The following is a 21,721-nucleotide window of genomic DNA, read 5'->3' on the forward strand; positions in this document are numbered from 1 at the left end:
TTTTCCTGGTGGTACTTGCCAAGAGACAGAAGAAATTAAAAAAGGGTACCACGAGACAGCAGCCAGCTTGGAGCAGCCCTCCAGCAAGGCAGAACTTTAAATAACAGGTCTGATATAGCAATTAACTCATTTAATTGATTTATTCTTGGCTCCTTGCTAATCAGCCTGCAACATGCAGATGATTCTGCTGCAGGGCTGGAGCTCAACACAGAAGCACATGCCCCGATCCCAGGGCACCAACCTCACCTCTCTGAGGGAGCCTTTGATAGTGGAGAGTTTGTAGAGGATCCAGAGAGGGATGCACACCATGGAGGAGAGGGCCAGCAGCCAGCCCAGGGTGTCTCCCCACCACGGGTACACGTACTTCTTGTTGTACGTCAACGGGGTGTATTTGATCAAAGAAAACAGGAATGTTGCCTGGCAAGGTGAAAGAGACCAGGAAAAAAAGAGAAAGAAAATCAACACCATGAGCAAAGAGAGGTCTTCCTGGTGAGTACACATCTGCACAGAGACTCGTGGTGAAAAGGAGCACCACAGGGCAGCAGCAGAGGAGATTTCCATTAAGCAGGGTTTGCTGGGACAGCCCCCAAGGGCAACAGCCCTCATGGCATCAAGGAGCTTGTCCCACTAGCACACACCTCTGTCACAGCTCAGCCTCTCTGTTGTTGAGTCCCACACCCAGCCCCCAAAGCTACAAGCACCACCAGCAAAAGGCCCCGTAGTCCAGGCCACACAACCCCCCATACATATGCACATCCCTCTGTATTTCTGTAGGTGTCTGTATCTCAGAGGCCCCCAGCTCTCCCATCTTCCTCCCCAAGCTCTTCCTCCTGTGTGTCCTCACCATGCAAACCGCAGGGGTGATGAAAAGCCAGCAGTATTTGATGGTGGGCCATGGCCGGTAGCCGATCATGTCCTCAATGTTATCGTAGAAACGCTCAGCGCCTGCAGAAGAGGGCGAGGATGGGACCCCTCACTGCCCCCAGGGAAGGAGGGCAGCAGGGTCTGTGTGTCCAGGGTGGACACCACTCTTGAGGTGCAGCAGCCTCAGTGTAGCCAACAGTCGGGTCAGGGAGCTCCTCAGGAGTGTGGCCAGCTTTGGTCCTTGTCCTGGACTGACTTCCTATCCCCCCAAGCAGCTCAGTAGGCCAGCAGGGCCATCCCCTCAGCATTTCCAAGGCTAGCACCTCAGCCCAGGTTTTACCCATACCTGCTGACTGTCAAGACTGAGAGAGGGCTCTCAAAAATGTTTGAGTCTCAAGCCCTCTGAACAGAGGTTGAGAAGAGATTTTTCAATTCCCCAAGGAAGGAGGTCTCAAAAGAGGGAACACATAGAAACAAGCAGGGGATATCTGCCAAGCAGATCCCCCAGGGTGCTCCTGTGAGGAAGTCCCTGCCAGTTGAGTCCAGGGCCACCAAAGCAAAGGTTTAGATTCTGCCTTGCATTGCCAAGCAATTACCAAGCTGAGCTACGGACCGGCATTTTGAGGATGAAGCAGACAAGAGCGTGAGGGGCCAGAGCTGTGGCCCCCGCTAGCTGATACTCACCATAGACCCAGGCGATGCAGAGAGTCTCAAAGATGGCCACAAAGAGCAGGCACATGCCACTGGCAGCATAGTAATCAAAGAGCTGGAAGACATACATCCCACCCTGGGAAGGCCCAAGTGGGCAGCAAGGTGAGAGACAGGGGAGAGGAATCAGGCAAAGAGGCAGAGCAAGAAACAAACTCAGTGTCATCCCCGGAGCTGGAGGCATCTCCCTTTCTGGGACAGGGTTTCAGCCTGACAGAGACATGCAGCCACCCTGCTGCTCTCAGGAGTCTCTGCAGCCCTGCATTTCAATGTAAGGCAGCACAGCAGATGGCAACTGACTGCCAGAGACTGTGGGGATGTTTTGGGAGAAGACAAAACCTAGGCAGCTCTTGTGGCTGGAAGTCAGGATGGAAAACCCCTTTAAGGTACGCAATCCATCTGATTGACTTGAAAGTCCCAATTTGCAGAAGGAAATAACTGCATTCAGCCTGGCATTTTCACTGCCCAGGTCTGCAGGGCTGTCTGCAAAACAGGCACAATGTTGCATGTACAACATCAGGAATAGCTTTTCCAACAGTTATGCCCAAATGAGAACAGAAAGTGCCAAGAACATTCTGACAGCATCAATCCACACACGCGTATTGTTAGGCAGAGTTAAGTGTTTTAAACAAGAACAGTTTAGCTCCCAGGCAATTAATCACAAGGATAATACAGATGATATCAGTATAATAGATAAGGGGTGGACTCAGGCCTGATGAGTTTCCTTATAGCAAGTGTTCCTGTAGCTCCATTCAGGAAGAGAGAGAAGGACAGGGGCACTCCCCTTCCCATGCAACAGACTACACCTGTAAAGGTTAGGTCTGTGTCAAGATAAATTTATAACCAAGACCCAGGCTGTCCAGAGCTCCAGCTATCAGTCATGGCAGGAGAAGTACCAGGACTGCAACTGGCACAAGGGGTAAGGGCTGGAAGGCAGAATGTGAATGGCACGAGAAGGGCAGGGCAGCCTCCTGCAGGCCCAGGGCAGCAGGATGGGACTCAGCAGCAAGCTCTTGGCCCCAGTGTAGACCTCAGCACCCCCCAGCTCCCACTCTGTCCTGTCAAGCACCATGCAGGTGGTCAGAGCCCCAAATACCTCTGTGAGCATCACCAAGCCAACCAGGTAGGAGAGGATGGAGACCAGCAGGATGAGGGTCTCGCGGCGGTTCTTCTTGCGGAAGATGGTGGGGTACATGTCCACAAGAGCCGTCACAAGGCTCTCCACGCAGACAAACTGCAAAAAGCACAGATCCCACCTCTGTCAGCCCATCAGCTTCCCAGCCCCACTGGCTCCCCCTCAGCCAAGTTGAAGCCTGTCCTGAAGAGACAGTGGATTTTGTCTGGTAGGGAATCGCTCTGCTCCTGCAGCTTTACCTGGCTGTCCAGTCCCAGCAAAACAACCATCAGGAAGAAGAAGCACGCCCAGAGTGGGGAGAAGGGCAGCATGACCACAGCCCGAGGGTAGGCGATGAATGCCAGGCCAGGCCCTGCAGGGAGAAGGGCTTTGAGAGCACAGCACGGCTGCTTCAGAGGCAGCCACCCAGCCCAGGCACAGCCTGTGGCCATGCAGCCCCTCGCCACAGGAGAACCCGTGCTGTGCATGAACTCGGGCTCCTGGAGCAGGGAAGGAGAAGCAGGAGGGGAGGTAAGGGGACACAGAAACCTCTGCCTGCTTCCCCTGGGAGCCGGGGGAAGCCTCTGAGCCCAGGGAGCACAGCACAAGGCTGGGCATGTGCCATGCAGTCACCCCAGCGCCCTCCCCACAGGAGATAGCAGCTGCCTAACCCCAGCCCTCACCCCTAGAGACAGCTTGTATTAGGCTCAAACCACAGCTACTGCATCTCAGTTCTTCATGAATGTGCACTCATTTGCTCTCATTTCTCCCTTTTGGGGGCAGAGAGCAGGGGATGGGAACCTGCAGCTGCAGGCATGCCCCGGTCACTGGGGGCTCAAGTGGCAGCACCCCACAGCCCCATCCCACCAGGGTCTCCACTCACCTGACTCGGCCACCTCGGCGATGGGCACACCCTGCTCCTGTGCCATGAAGCCCAGGATGGAGAAGATAGCAAAGCCAGCCACAAAGCTGGTGCCGCTGTTGAGGAAGCACAGTGCCACACAGTCCCTGGGAGAAGGGGGCAAAGCATCAGCCAGGTATGGCCCACACCTCATGGCAGCCCCCCAGGGCAGCACCTGCTTCTCTGCCCCAGCCACTGTGTCTCTCCCAACACACCCGCAGCTTGACTCAGCACCGGGAGCTGCAGAAAGATGCCCCAGGCTGGACAGCACAGCAGGACTGCCCCAAGGGCAGCCTTGTCCGAGGACAGCGTAAAGATGCGTTGCTCACCCAAGCTCCTTGCTGGTGAGATAGTCTTCCCCCACATCTAAATGCCAGGGGTTTTTTTCTGGTTTTTTCCTCTCTCTCCCCTGGTCCCTCCTGTGGCAGCATGTAACAGTTTATTTTTGTCTGAGAAGGGAACATGTTTTTTTTCCTTAATAGATTTCTCAGACCAGTTACAATCTCCTGGGCTCTCAGCATTACCAGGTATCTCCTGGTCTTTGCATTATGAGAAAAAGATAATCACAGCCATCCAATTTATTTTCTCTAGTCTATTCCCTTTTGTCTCTGTTTCATCTCATTCTCATCCATCAACACTTTAAACTGAACATCTCTTATCTATCCAATTCCTTTCCACGCTTGAGTCTCCCTAGTCCCCTTGTGACTGCAACCCTGGGGACAACAATAACATTTGCAGCAACATTCTGAGATATTCTGAACCAAACTGAATGCACCCCTTCTGGCATTTCATGGCCTGCTCCGACTTTATTAAATGCTACTCTGCAAATCCAGTGTGATTTTTCTGTACCAGTCTTCTGTTACATAGTATTTCTGGGGCTTTGTGCTCCTGCTTGCATGTTAACTAGGTCAGAGCCCCTGCATCATACAAATTCAAATTATTCCTTCCAAAGCACAGTTCTTTGCATTGTCAAGGGCTGCACAGCACTCAGCACCATTGCTCTGCCTTGGCATTTGGTTTCTAAGGCACAGTGAATATCCCAGCTGGAAAGGAAGACCATGTTCCACCAATCCCAGCTACCCAATGGGAAGCCCAAGACAGAACATAATTTCTCCAGTTGCTATAAATTTCCTACTCTCCACTCAAATGATATTCTCAGTAATTTGATACAAATTCTCACATGTTTCAAATAGTTCCTCCTCCTTCCTGGTGTTTCTCCCTCTTTCCCCTGGATGTATCCATGACAGGTCACACCCTCCTTGGAAAGGCGTGGGCTGGAAGGTGTTCTCCCATTATCTGGAAGGTGGGAAGGGGTGTCATGGTAGAGAGTAAAATGAGGGGCTGGTCAGATCAAAGAGATCTCTGCAGATTTACACCTGAAAGGGAGCCAGGAAGACCTAGAGAATTCCCTCACTGTTGCAGGAAACAAGAAATGGTCGATACTGTTTGATGCCATCTTGGACCACTGCCAGATGAACAATGGTTTCTACTGCCTACATGATTTTCCAGGTCACCAAAGGTTACACCCGGTGTAACAAAGTGGGGCACCATGCTGACGTCTCTGTCCCCTGCTAAATCCTGGTTCTGTCTTCTTATCCAAACTCAGCCTGTAGAGCACAGGAGTGACTCATTAAAGCTGGGTCCGTGCCTGTTTAAGGCCAGTCGAAGGTTTGACACCGGAACTAAAGAGCAGCGTTCCTAGAAAAGCCAAATGGTAACAGGGTAACAGCACAGCACCATGTGCACACAGAGCTCTCTCCCCTTTCCACAGCAACTCCCAGCTGCAGTGACAGGAGGTCTTTACAACCCTGCTGCTGAGCAGCCTGTCATCATCTCCATCTTACATATTAGACTGGGGATGCAAAGGGCTAATGCCCAAGGACATGTTGAAGGCCAGAAACAGATCCATTATCTCTTCTTTTCCTGCAGCTTTTTCTCTCAAAACTGAATCTGGGAGAAGGGACATGAAAAGAAACAGGCACCCTAGCCCAGCTGCTGTTGGAGAGGCAGCCCTGCAGCAGGAATGAACTCCTAAGGTGAAGAAAGATGCAAAGCAAGGATCATGTAGCCAGGGGTGTGCCTGGACCTCTGATGGCAACAACCACAATTCTGAAGTTAAAAGACTGGGGGAGAAGCCAGTGCCAGGAGCAGCCCAACCAGCAGAGAAAATCAGGGAAGAGAGATGGCCTCTTCTCACATGAGCTTTTTAACCCTGGGGATGGATACACCTACAGCAAAATGAGTTTCTTTTCACTGGACCACTTCAACTCAGCAGCCTGATTCTATCTGGCAACCTGGTCCATTTCTGCTCCCACAGTCCAGCAGGCAATAAACAGAAGTCACATCTGCAGGCTCATAGGTAACCATGGACAGCACACAGGAACCCAGAGCACTGACAGCTGTGCCAGTCACCGGGTCCAAATGCACCACAGAAGGATAAATCACAAAGTGAAAGGGCTCCAGCTGAGAGCCATGAGATTTCACAGTTCTGCTTCCCCTGTGCCTGCTCATGCACACAAGTATTAAGGGAGGATGTAGTGTGGGCTGGGGTCACGAAGCTAGTGAAGAGGATCTAACTTTGCAGAGTGTGGAAGAGGGGACAGACAGACAATTCCCATGAGTATAAAGCACAGAGAACTGGATCTGGGGAGAAAACACCTGGAAAGTGTTTTCCTGTGTTTTCCTATGCCTTGAGTAGAAACAGAAACCGTGACATTTCCAAAGGCCAGCAGCCTCCAGCAGATCCCTGATGCTGAGGGAGGGAAGGCTGGAGGCAGCAGTTACCTGTAGCAGTTGTTGTGGTATTTGTTATAGCTGCCCAGAGCCGTCAGGCAGCCCAGGCAAATTGCATACGAGAAGAAGATTTGAGTGCCTGCATCCATCCAGACCTGCAAGGGAGATGCAAACATAGGTGAGAAGAGAAGGCCAGCACAGACACTGCACAGATGGGAGGAGGCAGAGCCCAAAGGCTGCTGTAAGCACCAGAAAGGCCAGGGATCAGAGGCCAGCAGGACCCTGCATTGAAACAAGCCTTTTGCAGAGGCAGCTTGGACAGTGCCAGGAATTTCAGTGCTCAGTGAGGCACCAGGGGCTCTAGGAGTGCCAAAGGGAAGGGAGACGTCAGGAGCCTCATTCACCCAATCACATAGAGCTCTTCATCCCCACCTCCTTCTTTCTTTGACAAATCTGCAGCACCCTGTGACACTCAGGAGCCTTCCAGCAAGAGGATGAACACTTTCCATGAAGCTGAAGGAGCCCTCTGCCACCAGAGGAAGGGGACTTGGTTTGGGCAAGCCTTGTCTCCTGCTGGCCAGCGCAGGTGCATACAGCTTGAGGTGGTGGCCCTTCCCTCCAAGACCTAACATAAAGACTCCAAAACTTCAGGGAAATTCAGCTGGGGAGGAATGCTAGAAATAGACAGAGCTGATTGCAAAAGACAGCTCCTAAAAGAACATACAAGAACACTGTTATTCCCATGAGGCCCTTTGCTCTCACCGTCAATAACACATCCCAGGGCTCTAAGGCTGACTTTTGTCAATGCCAAATTTCATCTGAAAGCCTAGCTGTGTGCAGTCACCAATTCAGCCACTGTCACTGCCTTCTGCAGGCAACAGCAAGAGCAGGAGCCAACGGTGAGCAATGAAGCAATGACAAAGGTTATTAAATAAACCTCTGTTCTCTAAGATCTTCTTTTCCTAGGGGTTTTATAAAGCAGAGATAAGACAATCATTCAACCAGTGCTGAAGGGTAGTCACATTCTCGAGACAAAAGAAAAGCAGAAATAAAGTATTGCTGGGACAACTTTATGAGGAAAGTGTCCATTTGACTAGACTCTCCTCTCCCAGAGTGGCAGTGCCAGTAAGCCCTCAGACAAACGCCAGCCTTGCCTCAGAGCCCCTCTGAGAAGAGCAGGAGCCAAGGGAAAGTACCACAGTGCTTTCCACAGGTTTGGATGGCTTCAAATCACACCTGTATCTGTCAGCCAAGCCCTCATGTCCTGAGGCAATGGCAGCTGGGCATTGCCCAAGCACCCCCATTGCTCAGCACCCTTACCAACGCGTGCTCCTGCCTTTCCCCTTTTGAACTGGCCAGAGTACAGCCATGTGGTGAGAGGTTCCATTTCATATTTACTTCTTCTCCTTCCCAGGCTGTTGGGCCCTATGAAGGCATGCTACAATCCCATGAACTGCCATTTTCCTGGAAGGAATTCTGGATTTAGCTCAAGGCACAGATGCACAGAATAAATCCTCTCCCTGCCCACTGCTGCAAACCCCAGCAGGGAGAGAAGGCGAGGTGCTGCTAGGGCTGGCTTTGGTGAAACTGCTCTCCCTGACTGTTCTCTCTCACATTCTACTCCACAACTTCCACTTAAGTCCATGGAAACCCTGGACTCTGGGTTTCAGATCAAACAGGGAATGAGATGAAATCTCTGAGTTGTAGGATGGGAAGGGACAGGTGACGAGATGGGACTGGAACAACTAATTCGAGGCACTGGGAAGTCAAAAAAGTAATTTACCTCAGTGTATTTTACTCTTTTTGGAGATGAATGGGAAGATGGGTTTAGAGAGAAAGGTATTAAGTTTTTCAGTTCAAAAATAGTAGAAAAAGATCAAAGCTCTTTTTAAAATTGATTCCTAAAGCATCAGTGTGCTCATGGGCAGTAAGGGCACAGCTTTCATTTTGCAGCTACATTTCAGGCACAGCAAGGCACTAAGGTGAGCTGGAGCAGCAGACACTTTTGCATCAATAATTTAAACATCTTGGCACAGATTGGGATCAAATGCTTTGTTAGGTTTGCTTTTTATTTTGCTGTTCATTGCTAGAGCTCGTTTACCATCAAATTGGAGCTCAAAACACACAGTCTCATGGGGTTTGTAGCTCTTGTAGCTTAATTTTTCAAGATAACAAGATTTTTGCCATTAAACTTCCTACCCCACACTTGTCATAATATCAGAGTCAGTTGATGCTTTTCAATCAGATTTAACAGTTTTCAGAAGCCTCAAGGATATCAACTACCTATGAATTGCACAACAGTTAGGGAATGAGAAAAAGACAGGAACTCAGGGTGCCCACTGAGCAGAAAGCTAGAGGGAAGAAGAGTCAACCAGTGTTAAATATCACCTAAATCACACAAGCCAAGGAGAAATACCCCTCAGGCAGGAAAGGAACTGGTGCTTTACCAGCCATGGTGGAAGCCAAACATCAAGAGGCCAAGCTTCATTAGCTGTGTGGCTTATGAGGTGGCTCATTTCTAAAATGCAGTGATAACCCTGAGTGTGTAGCAGAGACCAGCATGGGGTCTGTGGGCTCCTCACTTCACTGCCTGCTCTGCCCAGTCTCACACCCCTGGGGTGCACACCTGGCACCCAAAGGGATATGTTTATGGAATACAGGACCTGCCTCAGCATATGCTCCCGTTTGAAGCAAGGCAGCCTTGGCTGAAACTGTAAATAAAGCTAAGCTTGACTTGCAGAGCTTATGATCCTACTTAGCACAACTGTGAACACCAGCTCAGGCTGCCTGCACATTATTTCATGCATTAAAAGGTCACTGCAGCTCTTGGGCCAAAGACAAGAGACATCTACAGACTTCCCAGTTTCCTTGCAATTCCCAAATTTCTTGGGGGTCAAAGGACTGCCACAGGACTGATGCCATGTGTGCTCCTGACCCACTGGAGATGGGGTCAAGCAGCAGCAGTGAGTCCCAGGACTGTGGGGTGACTGGGAGTGGAAGGGATCCAGCCTCCTCCAGCCTCCCAGCAGCAGCACCACTGCCCATCCAGCCCCACTGGGCTCCTGTGGACCACTCACTTCAGCAAACAGCCACTCAAACCTTTCCTCCCCAGCCTGCTGCCTGTGCTCATTTCTCTCCCTGCAGTGACTCAGAGAAATGGTTTTTTCAGCTGTTCTCAGACCACTCTCGCTAAAAGGCCTTGCAGGGTTAGGCAGGGCTCTCTTTCCACTGCAGATAAAAGCATCCTGCTGTTCTCTGGCCATTGCTCCCAAAGAGACTGGTAAAGTTTATCCTGTTCGGATTTTGCTGGCATATTGGCAGCATGGGTATTTTGATTTCATTATTGTCTGCATTTTCCTAAGCCATCCGGTTTATTTAATTCCTAATTCAATTTATTTAAACATGTTGTTTGCTCCAGTTTGCAATAGCCTCCTACTCCGTTTTTAGCCAAAACCTTTACACCTGAGCTGCAGTTACCCAAGATGGTTATGGCCATTCCTTCGTCCCTTAATTTTCTCAGCAATATTCACTTTATTACATGTACTGGAATTTAATAGCTCCCAATACTGAAACAGATCCTTCCTTAGGAAGTTCTCAAAAGACCCTTTTGGAGCAAAATGTTACTGAAGCCCGCTGGATGCCATACATCAGATATAGGTGGCATGCTGAGAAGCACCCAGCTGTCCCCATCAGCACGGAGTGGGTACGTGCTGTGTGCAGGGTCACGCTTGGTGTAGCGCAGAGAGCAAAAACCAGCCAAATCTTGGGCTGCAGTTCAAGCAGAATTTCTTTGGCTCACGATATCACAACATCACGAGTCAGCCCGTGGCTGGCACTGCCCACCAGCCACCCACTGCAGCACACAAACACATCCCTGCCTCAGGAAGGGAGATGGTGACTCCTAAGGCTTTACTCCCCCAGACTCCCAGGGCAGCATTTCCTGACGTTCCCCTTTACCCAGCCCAAGGATGCAGCCCACGTCCCACCCCAGCACGGAGCTGTGCTCTGTGTGCTCTGCTGCACAGCCGGGGCAATGCTTCCCCATCCCCGTTCATCCCAGCAGGGAGAGACGGCGAATGGGGCACTGACATTCGCCGGGTGCTCCTGTTCCGTCTGCCCATCCAACAGCCGGGCCAGCATCGTGTTCCCAGCGCTGAGCCCCAGAGCTCCTGGGAGCGAGGCTTTGTTCCCCGGTTATCTCCCTGTGCCAGCCTCGAGCCCCCACAGTGCCAGCGCTGCCCTGGCGTTATCCCCACGCCTCAGGACGGACACCTGGGCACCTGGAGGGACCTGCAGGGACATTTTGTACCCGGGAGGGCCCTCCCCAGCTGGGGTTCCTTTAAAGCCCACAAGGGAACAAGTCTGTTTCTGGTTTGTGCCAAGGGGCGCAGCTGCCTGCCCCGGGGAGCTGCAGAGGGGCGAGCAGCGCTCCGAGAGCCGCTCCCTGTGCTCTGGGCAGCCTTTAGGCCTTTCTGGTGCTCCCCGCCCTGCTGCTTGCGGGCAGACAGACAGACAGACAGACAGACAGCTTTATTCCCTCCTGCCGTGCCAGCGCTGAGCTCAGGCCCAGCAGGGCCGCACGGCCGGGCCCCGTGGCAGCAGGGCTGGGAACAGGCATGGAACAAGGAGCCGGGGGGAGCCGGCTAAGGTAAATACAGCTGTGCTTCGACCCCCAGGGATGCGGTGCTGCAGCCGGGCGGAGCAGAGCACTGCAGCCCCGAGCCCCTCCGGCCTGCTGGGAGCAGCAGCCTGGGGCTGCCCGGTGCCTGCCCTCGCTGCCGGGTGCCGGGCCCGCAGGCCCCGCGCCAGGCCCGGCCAGGCCCCGCAGCACCGCCCGCCCCGGGGAGAGCTGCACAAACCCGGCACGCTGGCTCCAGGAAAAGGCCTGCTGGCAAAGCAATAAACGCGGGGAACAAATAATATTTAGGAGGCCTGCGGTCGCCCTCCCCTCTGACAGGGAAGCAGCGGCAGGAGGAGGCTGAATTTGGGGCTCTGAGCCCGTCCCAGCATGGCTGCAGGGGCCCAAGGTTAGCCCACAGCTCTCATCCTCCCTGCCGTGGCCAGCGGGGCTGATCCAGCTCTGCATGGGCTGTAAGAGCTGCCCTGCTCCAAACCATCACCTCAGCGTCCTCCCTCTGCAGCCACGGCAGAGGGGACAGACACCCCCAAAAAACTGGGGAGCATCTTCTCTTGTCTAACCTTTCTGTCCTGTCTGCTGGGGAGCAGGAGCCGTGAGGGAAATCTGCAGGGGCAAACACTCCAAAAACCAATCCTCAGGGAAACAGGTGCAAGGCAACGAGAGGGATGTAGGGGAGGATATTGAGAAAGAAATGCACAACTCTGCTGACCATTGACATCTCTGGTGCCTCCCTGCCCTAGGACCGGGATACAGCCCCCAAACTCAGGGGCCTTCAGCACATCTGGGATGGCTGGAAAGCAGCTTATCACAGAAGCTTCTTTCTGTATATAAAGACTGGATAAAATACAAGCAAATATAGCACGGTGGGTGTTTTCTGGAAATTTCCAGAGGAAGATGAGAGTGGGAGGCTTTGAGAAACATTTGCTGCTTTTCCAGAGAGACAGAAATTCAGCAGGCTCTGAGCACCACTCCTTCTCCATTCTCACTCATTAAACCTGAGGAAACTTAGCTAAGAGACTTGATACCAGAGTGAAAGGAGACTATTACATTTCTTTTCTTTAAAGCAAACCCAAACACACAAGACAGCCCTTTCTGTATCAAGCCCATCTGTCCTCTCTTTATATCTGTCTATCTAAACAGTGACTGGCAGTGATATGAAAGCTTCAATCAACAGAAAGCCTGACAGCACCTGAAAAAAGTTCTTTTAATGACAAGTTTTATGCACTTGAATCTTAGTTGTACCCTGAATTCCTCTCATTTCATCTTCTCACTGGTGGATCCCACTATGCATCCCTCTCCTTAACCACATTCATAAATTTCCAGAATTTCCCGCTGAATAAAACAATTGATAGAACTGAGGAATGCAAAGGGTGGAGTGATCAAAAGTAGGAATGGAGGATGACCCCAAGACCCTCTGTTGGTCTACACTGTGAAATACACAGGATACATCTGGAGCACAGCAGTGCAGCCAAGGACTGGGGAAATATCTGGGGCCTAGTTATGGCTGACAGGCTAATGTCATAATATTAAATAATCTACACATGAAGAAAATGAGCTATGAGCTCATTTTTTAGACTTTTCTTTGTGGGGGGGATTGGGGGACATGCAGTTCAAAATAGATGATCTCTTTGGTGGTTTTGCTGTTATATGCTCATATTTGAGCATAACTGGTCTTCATTATTCTACACCTTGGTTTGGCAGTTCTCTGTATGGTCTGATCTACCCATCAAATGCAATTCATTTACCATTTTAATTATAGGCATTTCACAGATTGAGGAAATTAGGATGCAGGAAGATTTAGGGCACTGTAGGCTTCACAGCCAGAAGAGACCATCATTAATCAGCTCGAGTGAACTCTCACAGACAGGATTTCCCAGTTCTGTCCAAGGTCACTTGGCAGGTGAAAAGCAATGATTTCCACACACCAGCCTGATACTCTGACATTTAATCACATCTCAACTGTTGCTGCTCCCCTGGTAGAATCTGATAAATAATTCATCCCCTCTTTTCACCTAGTTTTTCATATACTTTAGAGGAGCTTTGATTTTGCCCCCTTGTATATTGTTTGCCCTTTGTTTAAACCTCCCTTTGAGATGCTTAATCATAAGGCTCAGATTGGAGAGGTTATTTTTAATTTTTTATTATTTTTTTTTAATTTCCAGAATCCCTTCCCAAGCACTAAAGACTCTTCCATTTTTCCAGGCAGTGCAGAGCTGCTGGTAAACAATTCCAGCTCACTGTCCTTTGAGAACAAATCAATTATAATCAACTTGGTCCCCGTGGGCTGGCAGGACTCACAGCACAGTCCCTGCACAGAGGCAGGAGGGCACAGCCACACACGTGTGGGGCTTGGGGCACTAACCCTTCCCTCTCTGCTGGGAAGGCACAAGAGGAGACTCAAGCCCTGCTCCACGGTTCAGTAGGATGGTTAAAACATGCTAGAGGAAGGCAACCACTGCTGCCAAATCCCCCTTTTCTCCCTCAGAAGCGAAGCATTCCTCAGGGAATGTGGAGCGGGGAGGGAGAAGCAAGTTTTCCTCCCTTGGTTCAGCAGAGTTTTCCTCCCCTGGTTCAGAGCCATCCTCTTACTTTGAGTGGTTACTCTGCTTTGCACTAGCATTTTCTAGGCTGGAAGGAAGTTCTGCTTCTAAAGCACAGGCTGCAATTGAAAACTTTTGCCAGGACAGACCTAATGAGGACACAGCTAGAACCAAGCATGCCGCACCTGAGGTGGCTTCGGGCGGTCCCCTGGGCAACACAGCCACGGTGACAGCAGGACTTTCCATAAGACAAGGAGCACTCTTCCAAAATGTTATTTCATTTCAGAAGCCTCTTGCACCTCATCAGTGCAAATGAAGACACAATCACAGCAAACACAGACCTGTCCTCATGCCCTTCCACGCTTTACTGCACCTCCATGCCGAGGCAGCCGCTGTCCTACCCACCTCCTGCCATAGATCCACCAGCGCTCATGTTCCCATTCCCAAAATTAATAACCGAGGCAGCACTGCTGTGGGACCAGAAAGAGTTAAAGGGGTTACCAAGGGTTTTGCTGGCCTATTTTCCAGGCAGGCACCCTTTAATCTCCTTTGGAAACACCTTCACACAGAGGCTGGTACAGCAGCTCAGCTGGAGCCAGGATTTAACGTGGAAGAACTTGTCCCAAAGAGATTAAAAGCAGCAGTCGGGCGCTGACCCTCCTGTCAAACAGGCAGGAATTTCTCCCCAGGGATGGAAGGTGAGGAAGGCAGCCAGGTCCCAGGGCCTGCTGCTGCAGCATGCCATGCTCCCACCATCCATGCACCTGGCACACTTCCCAAGGAAGATGGAGCAAATGCCAGGAGCAGCGCTCGTCCCCACAAGCTGCCGGCACGGTGCTAAGGGGCACCCCGGGCACCATCCGGCTCCACAGCAGAGGAGCCTCCCCAGGAAACGCGAGGGAGAGCTTGCACCACTCATGATGAGGGATTAAATCCCACTGCCCATACCCCTGAGCAATTCAGACTCAATTCACACAGGAAAATATGGGAACAGCACGGGAGGGCAAGAGAGCAGGGGCTGTCAGGGAACACACCAATACCACAGCTCTGCCTTATGGACACAGAGGGGAGAAAAGAGGGGTCAGAAAGTAGAAATTGAAGAAAGAGAGTAGGAAAACAAAAAGGAGAGAGTGAGGGCTGCCAGAGGAATCCATGCAAGCACAGCTTAGCTGTTCATCCCCCTCCGCCACCTTACCTGAGGGTCCCCAAGGCGACTGATGTCTGGATAAAGGTAAAAGAGGATTCCCTGGGATGCCCCGGGTAAGGAGACTCCCCTGATCAGCAGAACAATCAGCATGACGTATGGGAACGTGGCAGTGAAATACACCACCTGGGAAAGGCAGGAAAGGACAAGTGTGAGAGAGCAGCACGGAGCAGAGCACACAGTGCCAGCACGGCACTGACCCCCGGGCTGCGAGAGGGGGCAGGGGACAGCCCAGGCTGCTTTGCTGAGCACCCTGCTGTCTCCTGCAGTAGAAAGAAGCATGTTTTAAAATGCACTCAGCAAACTTATGAAGTGCCATTGCATGTCTGGAGCCAGAGAAAACCTTTCTAGCCCTAGGAGCGATCCAGACCCTGAGCCAGGCTGTCAGCAGGCTAGAGTCAGAGTGGGTCTGCTGAAGCCAGTGCTGTAATACCGAAATGCATCAGAGAAGGAGCTGCCCCCAGTGTCCATCTTCACATCCCTACTCCAAACAGAGTCTGAGTGACACACAGACAGCCTCTTCTCCATAGTGCAGAAAGGGTAAAGGGGTGTGCAGGTAAGGCCCTGACGCATGACTGCCACTGAAGGCCCACCAGGGACAATGCTGGGGGTTCCCAGCTCAGAGCTGGAGCTGGCAAAGGGGCTGTGCCCAGCCCTTCCCACTGCAGCCTCTGAGTGACCCCGCTTCAGTCACCCATCCTGGGCTCCTCTCAGAACTGCCACCAAGGATGCAGACCCCAACAGGACCTGGAACACCTGTCCTCTTGCTTTTTGTGCCACTAGCCCCATGAGCATTGCAGACACACTCAGGGAGGGTTAAAATGCCTTTCCTCTAGCAAAGGAGCTGCATCCCTTGGGGGAAAGCTGGAAACCAGTATCAGCTAATCCTTTCAGGGGCTTCACCTCTGGTAGATGTGACACTCAGCTTGGGGACTACCCTGGTGCTTTCAGGCTAACTGCTGCAGCATGCCACAATGACACCACGTTGCAGCCTGTTTCCCACACAAACTGATATCGAGAGCTCATGCAACCTCCTCAACAATTCAAGTAATGTGATTAATCCTTTTGCATTGCTTCCACACCTTAAAGAATTATTGACCACCTCGAGAAGAGGTTGTTCATTATCATGGTAGGCCAAAAAAAGAAATGTTGCTTCTTCAGGTTTTTCCTGTGTGGACGTGCTGGGCGAGGACTTGCATCAGCATGCTTCACCTAAATGTTAGCCTACAGCTCTTTTCTCAGCTCTGGCAGCTGTGCACTGCAGAGCTCATCTCTGGAGCAAGTGCAGAATGTAATGATGTGAAGTGATGCATTTCTCACACCTGCCCATCCATCCAGAATAAGTTGCTTTAAAACCCACCTAAAGCCCCCCATCTCTTAGCAGGAGCCACCGGCTGTGACTCACCTTTGATGGTTTCTGCATTAGGGGACATCCTACTGAGAACAAGCATATCATTTCCCTGGACAGCATGACCACTTCTGCTCTGCCCCTGGGTAATCCCTGTGATCTGAGTAGTGATTCAAAAAGAGATTTTGTTTTCTGGATCCACCCTGATGGACTCCATCCGAATAGAGCAATGTCCAAAGCACCTGGGTCTGCAAGTTGTCTCCCACGTCAGGACACACACTCTCCAGTGGTTCAGTTTTGTATTGCAGGACAGGATTTGAAAGAGATCCCATCCTTGAAAAAACCCAATACTAGACCATCATCTCTATCTGCAGCTCCAAGTTTTCTATGCATTTCATGTGCCCTGCTCCACGTATCTCAGCAGTCTGGGATGACACTGACGCAGAGATCAGAGAAAAATACCTCCTTGCTGAGGCTCTGGGTTGCCTGAGCTGTCTGGAGCAGTTCATCCCTGTCCCTCTGAATCTGCATCCTGAACACTGTAGAAACCAAGGATCCCTCAGCAAAAGTAAATGCCATCATTCCACATAGTCTCAAATTTTCAAGGAGCCTCTGATTTAGAGCGCTACAGTGACAATAAATCAAATCTGCAGGTCCTGCAAGCTCAGCCATCATCACTGTATGTGCCACACAACCAGTCTTCCTTCAGGAAATAATGGGATGCAAGCCTAAGATTTCTCAGCCCATGACAGCAAGATTAAAATAAAAAAGCATAAAAACAACTCCTTGTCTTTGAACCTTAGTGCACATTCTTCCAGGATGCCAGGTTGCACATTCTTAGTTTAATCTCTAAATGACATCTGTTTTAGGAGCTCGGGGTACACACTGGTAGTTGTCTGGCATATGATTTGGATTCACATTTTGGTGACATCCTATGTGCTTTACAGCCTGTGTGAATTGGTGTGTTAAGCTTTTCACTCATGGTCACACTCACCTCCACCGAGACCAGAGGCCTGAATTTGGAGAATATTTTGCTGAATTACGATTGCCAAACTTCTATCTAACAACAGGAACATCTGGATCCAATGAGATATGACTCAGTGCTTGGCTCAGACCCAATCTTTTTTATTTTGGGGGCATTGTTAGCACTAGCTACATCACTAGGACCCTTGCCGGGATCAGTGTGATCGTTCTGTCACATGCTGGTCAACAACATCCAGGGTTTTATTTGAATCTGATCCACATGCCTCGGCAAAGTGGTTCCATCTGTGACAACCTCCTGCCTGTGGGAGCGCTCCTGGGGTCAGGCAGTGCCTGTGCTGGAGGATGAGAACCACTGCTGATCTGAGTGCGGTGATTTCAGCTCAGGGTGTTTGACCCTCCACAGGCAAATCCTCAGAATTAAGGAATATTTCCTTCCCAGTGGGGTTATATTCCCACAGCCATCATTTTAGTCGGAGTATGAAATACGTGGAGGGTTGATAAACCTATGGACACTGTTCCTTCACTGAAAGAAGGTTTCTGTTTTCAAGATCTCACCATCACTAGTCCTTTTTGCTAAAAATCACTTGCATCTGACCAAGAACTTGTATCTAAAATAGATGGCATTTGTTCTCAGGACTTCCCACACTGCGTTTGCTGTATCTTAGGATCATATTTGCTGTTATTAGGCTGCCTCTGTTTTCTTTTACCAGACCACCACAGCAAGCAGTTGCTCTTTTCTTCTAATTTTACTCCATGGAAACCAGAAAATATCATTCCTGCAAGCTGCTTGATTTCCCTGTCAGGTTTCATAATCCTAGACCATTCTGGAAGCAAGAGAAACTGCTAACATCCATGCCATCAACTTGATGGGAATGGGTGCAGCTAAAACTTACACCCCATCACATATCTTGCTCAAGACATGCAGAGAAGACACCGTTTGGGAAACCCACTAAACCTTTTCATTTCCATCTGTTCTTGCTGGCTCCAGACAAAGCTGGCTGGGAATGGGGTCAGGAGGCGGTAGCAGAAACTAAGTAATGGGGTCAGTGCAAATGAGAGTGGCACACTCTGTAACAGACAGTGTGGAATGGAGCTGGATAGTCACACCAATCTCCCCAAAAACATTCCAAGAAATAACTCCATGCTGTCTAGTGTGGGGAAAGGAAAAGGAGACCTTTACTGCTGGAGAACATGAGCAGCTGCAGGAAGAGGAGCAACAAAAAAAAGCACAAAAAGACAGCTCCTATGGTGCTGAGGCACTGAGGGCTTTGGGGCCATCACAGTCACCTTTGTTTATACCTAAGGAATTTTCTGATTTTCCAGCTGCACTTGCCAACAGAGGCAAGAACATGCTGCTTGCTCAGGCTGTGCTGGGAAGGAAGGAAACACGCAACCAGCCCATACAGAGGAAGGCTGCTCCATCCTGAGCCTGTGGATGGAGAGGGACTAGATGGGGATATGCACCTTGGAAGTCAATGCTCTGAGATGCCTCAGTGCTCCCATCCTCTCCTACCCAGAACCACAGAGCCTGGCTCCCACTGCTGCTGCACACTGAGCCCGACAGGCTCCCGCCAGCTCCTGCAGCCAGCGCTTCCCAGGGGACCTCAGGGACCTCTCTGAACCTATAAAAGGTGAGTGGAACCAGTGACCAAGGGAAGAGGCTTGGCCTGAACCAAGGGCTCACCTTGCCCGTGGACTTGACCCCTTTCCAAATGCAGAAGTAACAGATGATCCAGGCCAGCAGGAGACACAGAGCCAGCTCCCAGCGGAGACCACCCAGGTGCTGGATGCCATCAGAAATCTTCAGCACCCTCCTCCTGTGTTGGGGACAAGCAAAGGAACATGCAAGGGTCACTGGTGCTGGCCACTACTGTCCCCAACACCGTGCTGGTTCTCACCCCCTCAGTGCCTGGTGGCTCTGGGGAGGAAAGCTGTCTTGCTAACAAGGTTCAAGTCTGAGCTGAAACCCTTGGAGAAATTAAGCAGTGCTCTTCTCTGAAAAATACTGCCAGCCTGGCAGGTCACACACAGTGTGACACACAAAGTCCACCTACATTTCTGACACGCTCCAGTCCCCAAAGTGAGGGATACACTGCACTTACCATGCAGAATCCATCAGGACCACACAAGAAGCAATGCTGTCCAGTCCCTTCTCCATAGCACACTTCTCAGTAATTGGCCTCAAGACGCAGAGCAGCACAGCATCCTGTCCTGTGACTAAGAGCCAGCCACAACCACCATAATCCCCACTGCACAGTCAGAAGAGGCCACCTAGAGCATTCTCTTGCAGCCAGTGTGGAGATAAAACCCTGGGCTGTGTGGACCTTGGTACAAACGAGGTCACATCATATCAGCCTTTCCATGTCACGTGTATGTCAAACCTTCCTCATCACTTACAAAAGTAAGGACTCATCCTCCTCCATCTCCTACACCACACAGTTGAACCCGAGTGTGAAACCCCAGGGTGCAGTCCCAGAAACCCAAGCCTGAGACAGGCAGAGAAGGACTCGCACAGCACTGGAGCCCAGCAACAGCGTCTGCCCTGCTGCAAGAGTCTGCAGTTATCCCAGAATAAAGGTGCTGCTGGAGACCCTTGTGTAAGGCACACTGCTGCTCTCCTTGCCCCAGAGCCCAGAGCAGACTGAGGGGGTGAGAGAAGGGTTGGAAATCTCTCGGATACGCTTCGTCATGTTGCTCTTTGCCTGCTTCTAAGGATGTGGACTCTAACCAGTGCAAAGGGTGCCGCTGGACTGGAACTAACTGGGTGCTGTACTGCAGCCAGAGGGGATCTGTGGAGTGTGCCATCAGCCCACTGGCAGGTCAGGGCTCCTCAAAGAAATGCTGGCCTCCTACCTCCCCACCCTGGGAGGGCAGGAACAGACACTGCATCAGAAGCAATGGACAGTGGAACTTTCCAATTCCGTGCTGCTTATTCCCCAGTAACACAGGGGCGGTCACAGCAGTGAGAGAAACAACAACTTTTCCAGTCTTCAGCCACAGGAAAAGCAGTCTAAGGCAGGCCACCATCTAATCACTTGTGAGCATCAGGTAGAGAGGGAGCACATGCTCAGGGAGCACACAGGAGACAAAATGTAAAAGCTTTGAAGTTCAAAAGCAGTGTCCCCGTGCTGAGCTGAGGAAGCCCTGGGGGTGCTGTGTGTGCTCCATCCACCCCTGAGGGGGAAATGCTTGGTGGCAGCACATGGGTCACCTGCACAGGTGTTCAGCCAGGGCTCAGTGCTTACCTGGACCTGCTGAGGATCATCAGAGATCCAAAACTAATAGCCTGTGCCTTTGTGACAGGCACAAAGCTGCTCTGTACCTCAGGGTAACTAAGGGGTTAAACAATGAGCACGAGGGACCAAATTTCAGTGCCAAGTTATCTGAGCCTAGCACTTTGTTCTGATTTTGAGGAGTTTCTCTCCTCAGTAGAACCTGCACCGCAGTCACCCTACAGTGGAAACATCCCTTCCTTTCCTGCTTTTGAGATAAGAGCAGTGCACACACAAAAGTCACCACCCACCGTGCCAGAGCCTCCTGGGGAGCGTGCTGGTGTCCCACAGCAGCATGGGTTCAAAAAGACCAAAAAGGCCAAAAGGTCCAGAGGGACAGGAGCAGGGCAGCAGGGAAGGACAGAATCAGGGGGCTCTGAGGCATGGCAGCACAGCTCAGAGCAACACCATGGACACAGTGAAGGTGACCTTGAGCAACAGAGCTGCCCCCGAGAGCCTTCACTCTGACCTGCCCGGCTTCCCCCCTCGTGTCCTCTTCTGGCTGGGGGGGTTAATAGGACGTGCTGCTGCAGTCTGCCCCTTGCCCAGGGAAACTGCACCTGAGAGGGAAGGGGTGCCCAGGCCTGTCCTTTACTCACTCCCAGAACTCGATGACCGGGGACGTGGCGTTCTCGCTGAGCACGCTGAGCGTTGAGTTCTTCTGCAGCTCCACGCAGTTCCCTGTGGGAAAGGCCCAGGGAGAGGAGAGCTGTGAGCAGTAGTGCCCAGGGTACCAGAGGATCTGAAAAATCCCTCCCTGTCCATCCACAGTGTCGACACTCACTGACAGTGACTCTGGGACAGGTTTTGTATAGTCCCAAGGATGCACAAAAAAAGAAATAAAATAAATCCCTTCCATGGAAAGGCTGGCAGGAAATCTAGGACACTTTAGGATGATAGTATTTGATTTTTCCTTCCAGGATATGGAATATCCTTTCATTCAGGGTATGGTCCTGATCAGCACTGGGTGTGTGGCTAACACACAGAACGGGATGATTGAAAGATGCCAAGGAGGGGCCCCAAGGAGCCCAGAGCAGGAGTCACCAGGGAGGTCACCACTGCACAGCACTGGTGCTCTCCAGCAGAGGCTGAGCTCAGCCAAGCCTCTCAAACACCCCAAACCCTGTGTCCCACCCACACAGGAGCAAGACCCTCTCCTGAGGCTTGGCCCTGGGCAGCAGCACGTTTCCCTCAGTTGGGATCTGCTGGAGGACGGGGAGAGGGCTGCACACCCACCTGTGTTCCACTCGTGGTCACAGCTGCCCCAGGGGAGGTCAATGGTGAACGAACTGAAGAGGTAAAACAAGGCCCAGGCCAGGACAATGATGTAGTAGAAGTTGAGCAGGATGACGATGACCTGGGAGGCGTAGCCGATTCCTGCAGAGAGCGAGCCCCGAGGGTGGGTGAGCCAGGG

At 51.3% G+C, this 21,721-nt stretch overlaps 1 protein-coding gene across 1 annotated transcript in view; it reads right to left on the reverse strand.

The window, feature by feature from the left end:
* The window catches only part of LOC102104302 (sodium- and chloride-dependent GABA transporter 2), a 29,228-nt gene that overhangs the window by 1,302 nt on the left and 6,205 nt on the right, over positions 1-21,721 (reverse strand). Inside the window, exons 4-14 of the mRNA XM_014259291.2 lie at positions 21,544-21,684; positions 20,907-20,988; positions 18,720-18,852; positions 14,695-14,829; positions 6,372-6,475; positions 3,570-3,694; positions 2,947-3,059; positions 2,669-2,806; positions 1,549-1,651; positions 845-945; positions 247-417 (exon numbers count right to left, since the gene is read on the reverse strand). Of these exons, the coding sequence (XP_014114766.2) occupies positions 247-417; positions 845-945; positions 1,549-1,651; positions 2,669-2,806; positions 2,947-3,059; positions 3,570-3,694; positions 6,372-6,475; positions 14,695-14,829; positions 18,720-18,852; positions 20,907-20,988; positions 21,544-21,684 (1,346 nt within the window). The remainder of the gene's footprint in view (positions 1-246; positions 418-844; positions 946-1,548; positions 1,652-2,668; positions 2,807-2,946; positions 3,060-3,569; positions 3,695-6,371; positions 6,476-14,694; positions 14,830-18,719; positions 18,853-20,906; positions 20,989-21,543; positions 21,685-21,721) is intronic.

This window comes from Pseudopodoces humilis, chromosome 5 (genome assembly GCF_049639895.1).
Source record: "Pseudopodoces humilis isolate 2021_Gansu_Grassland_sample_001 chromosome 5, ASM4963989v1, whole genome shotgun sequence".
Taxonomy (NCBI): Eukaryota; Metazoa; Chordata; class Aves; order Passeriformes; family Paridae; genus Pseudopodoces; species Pseudopodoces humilis.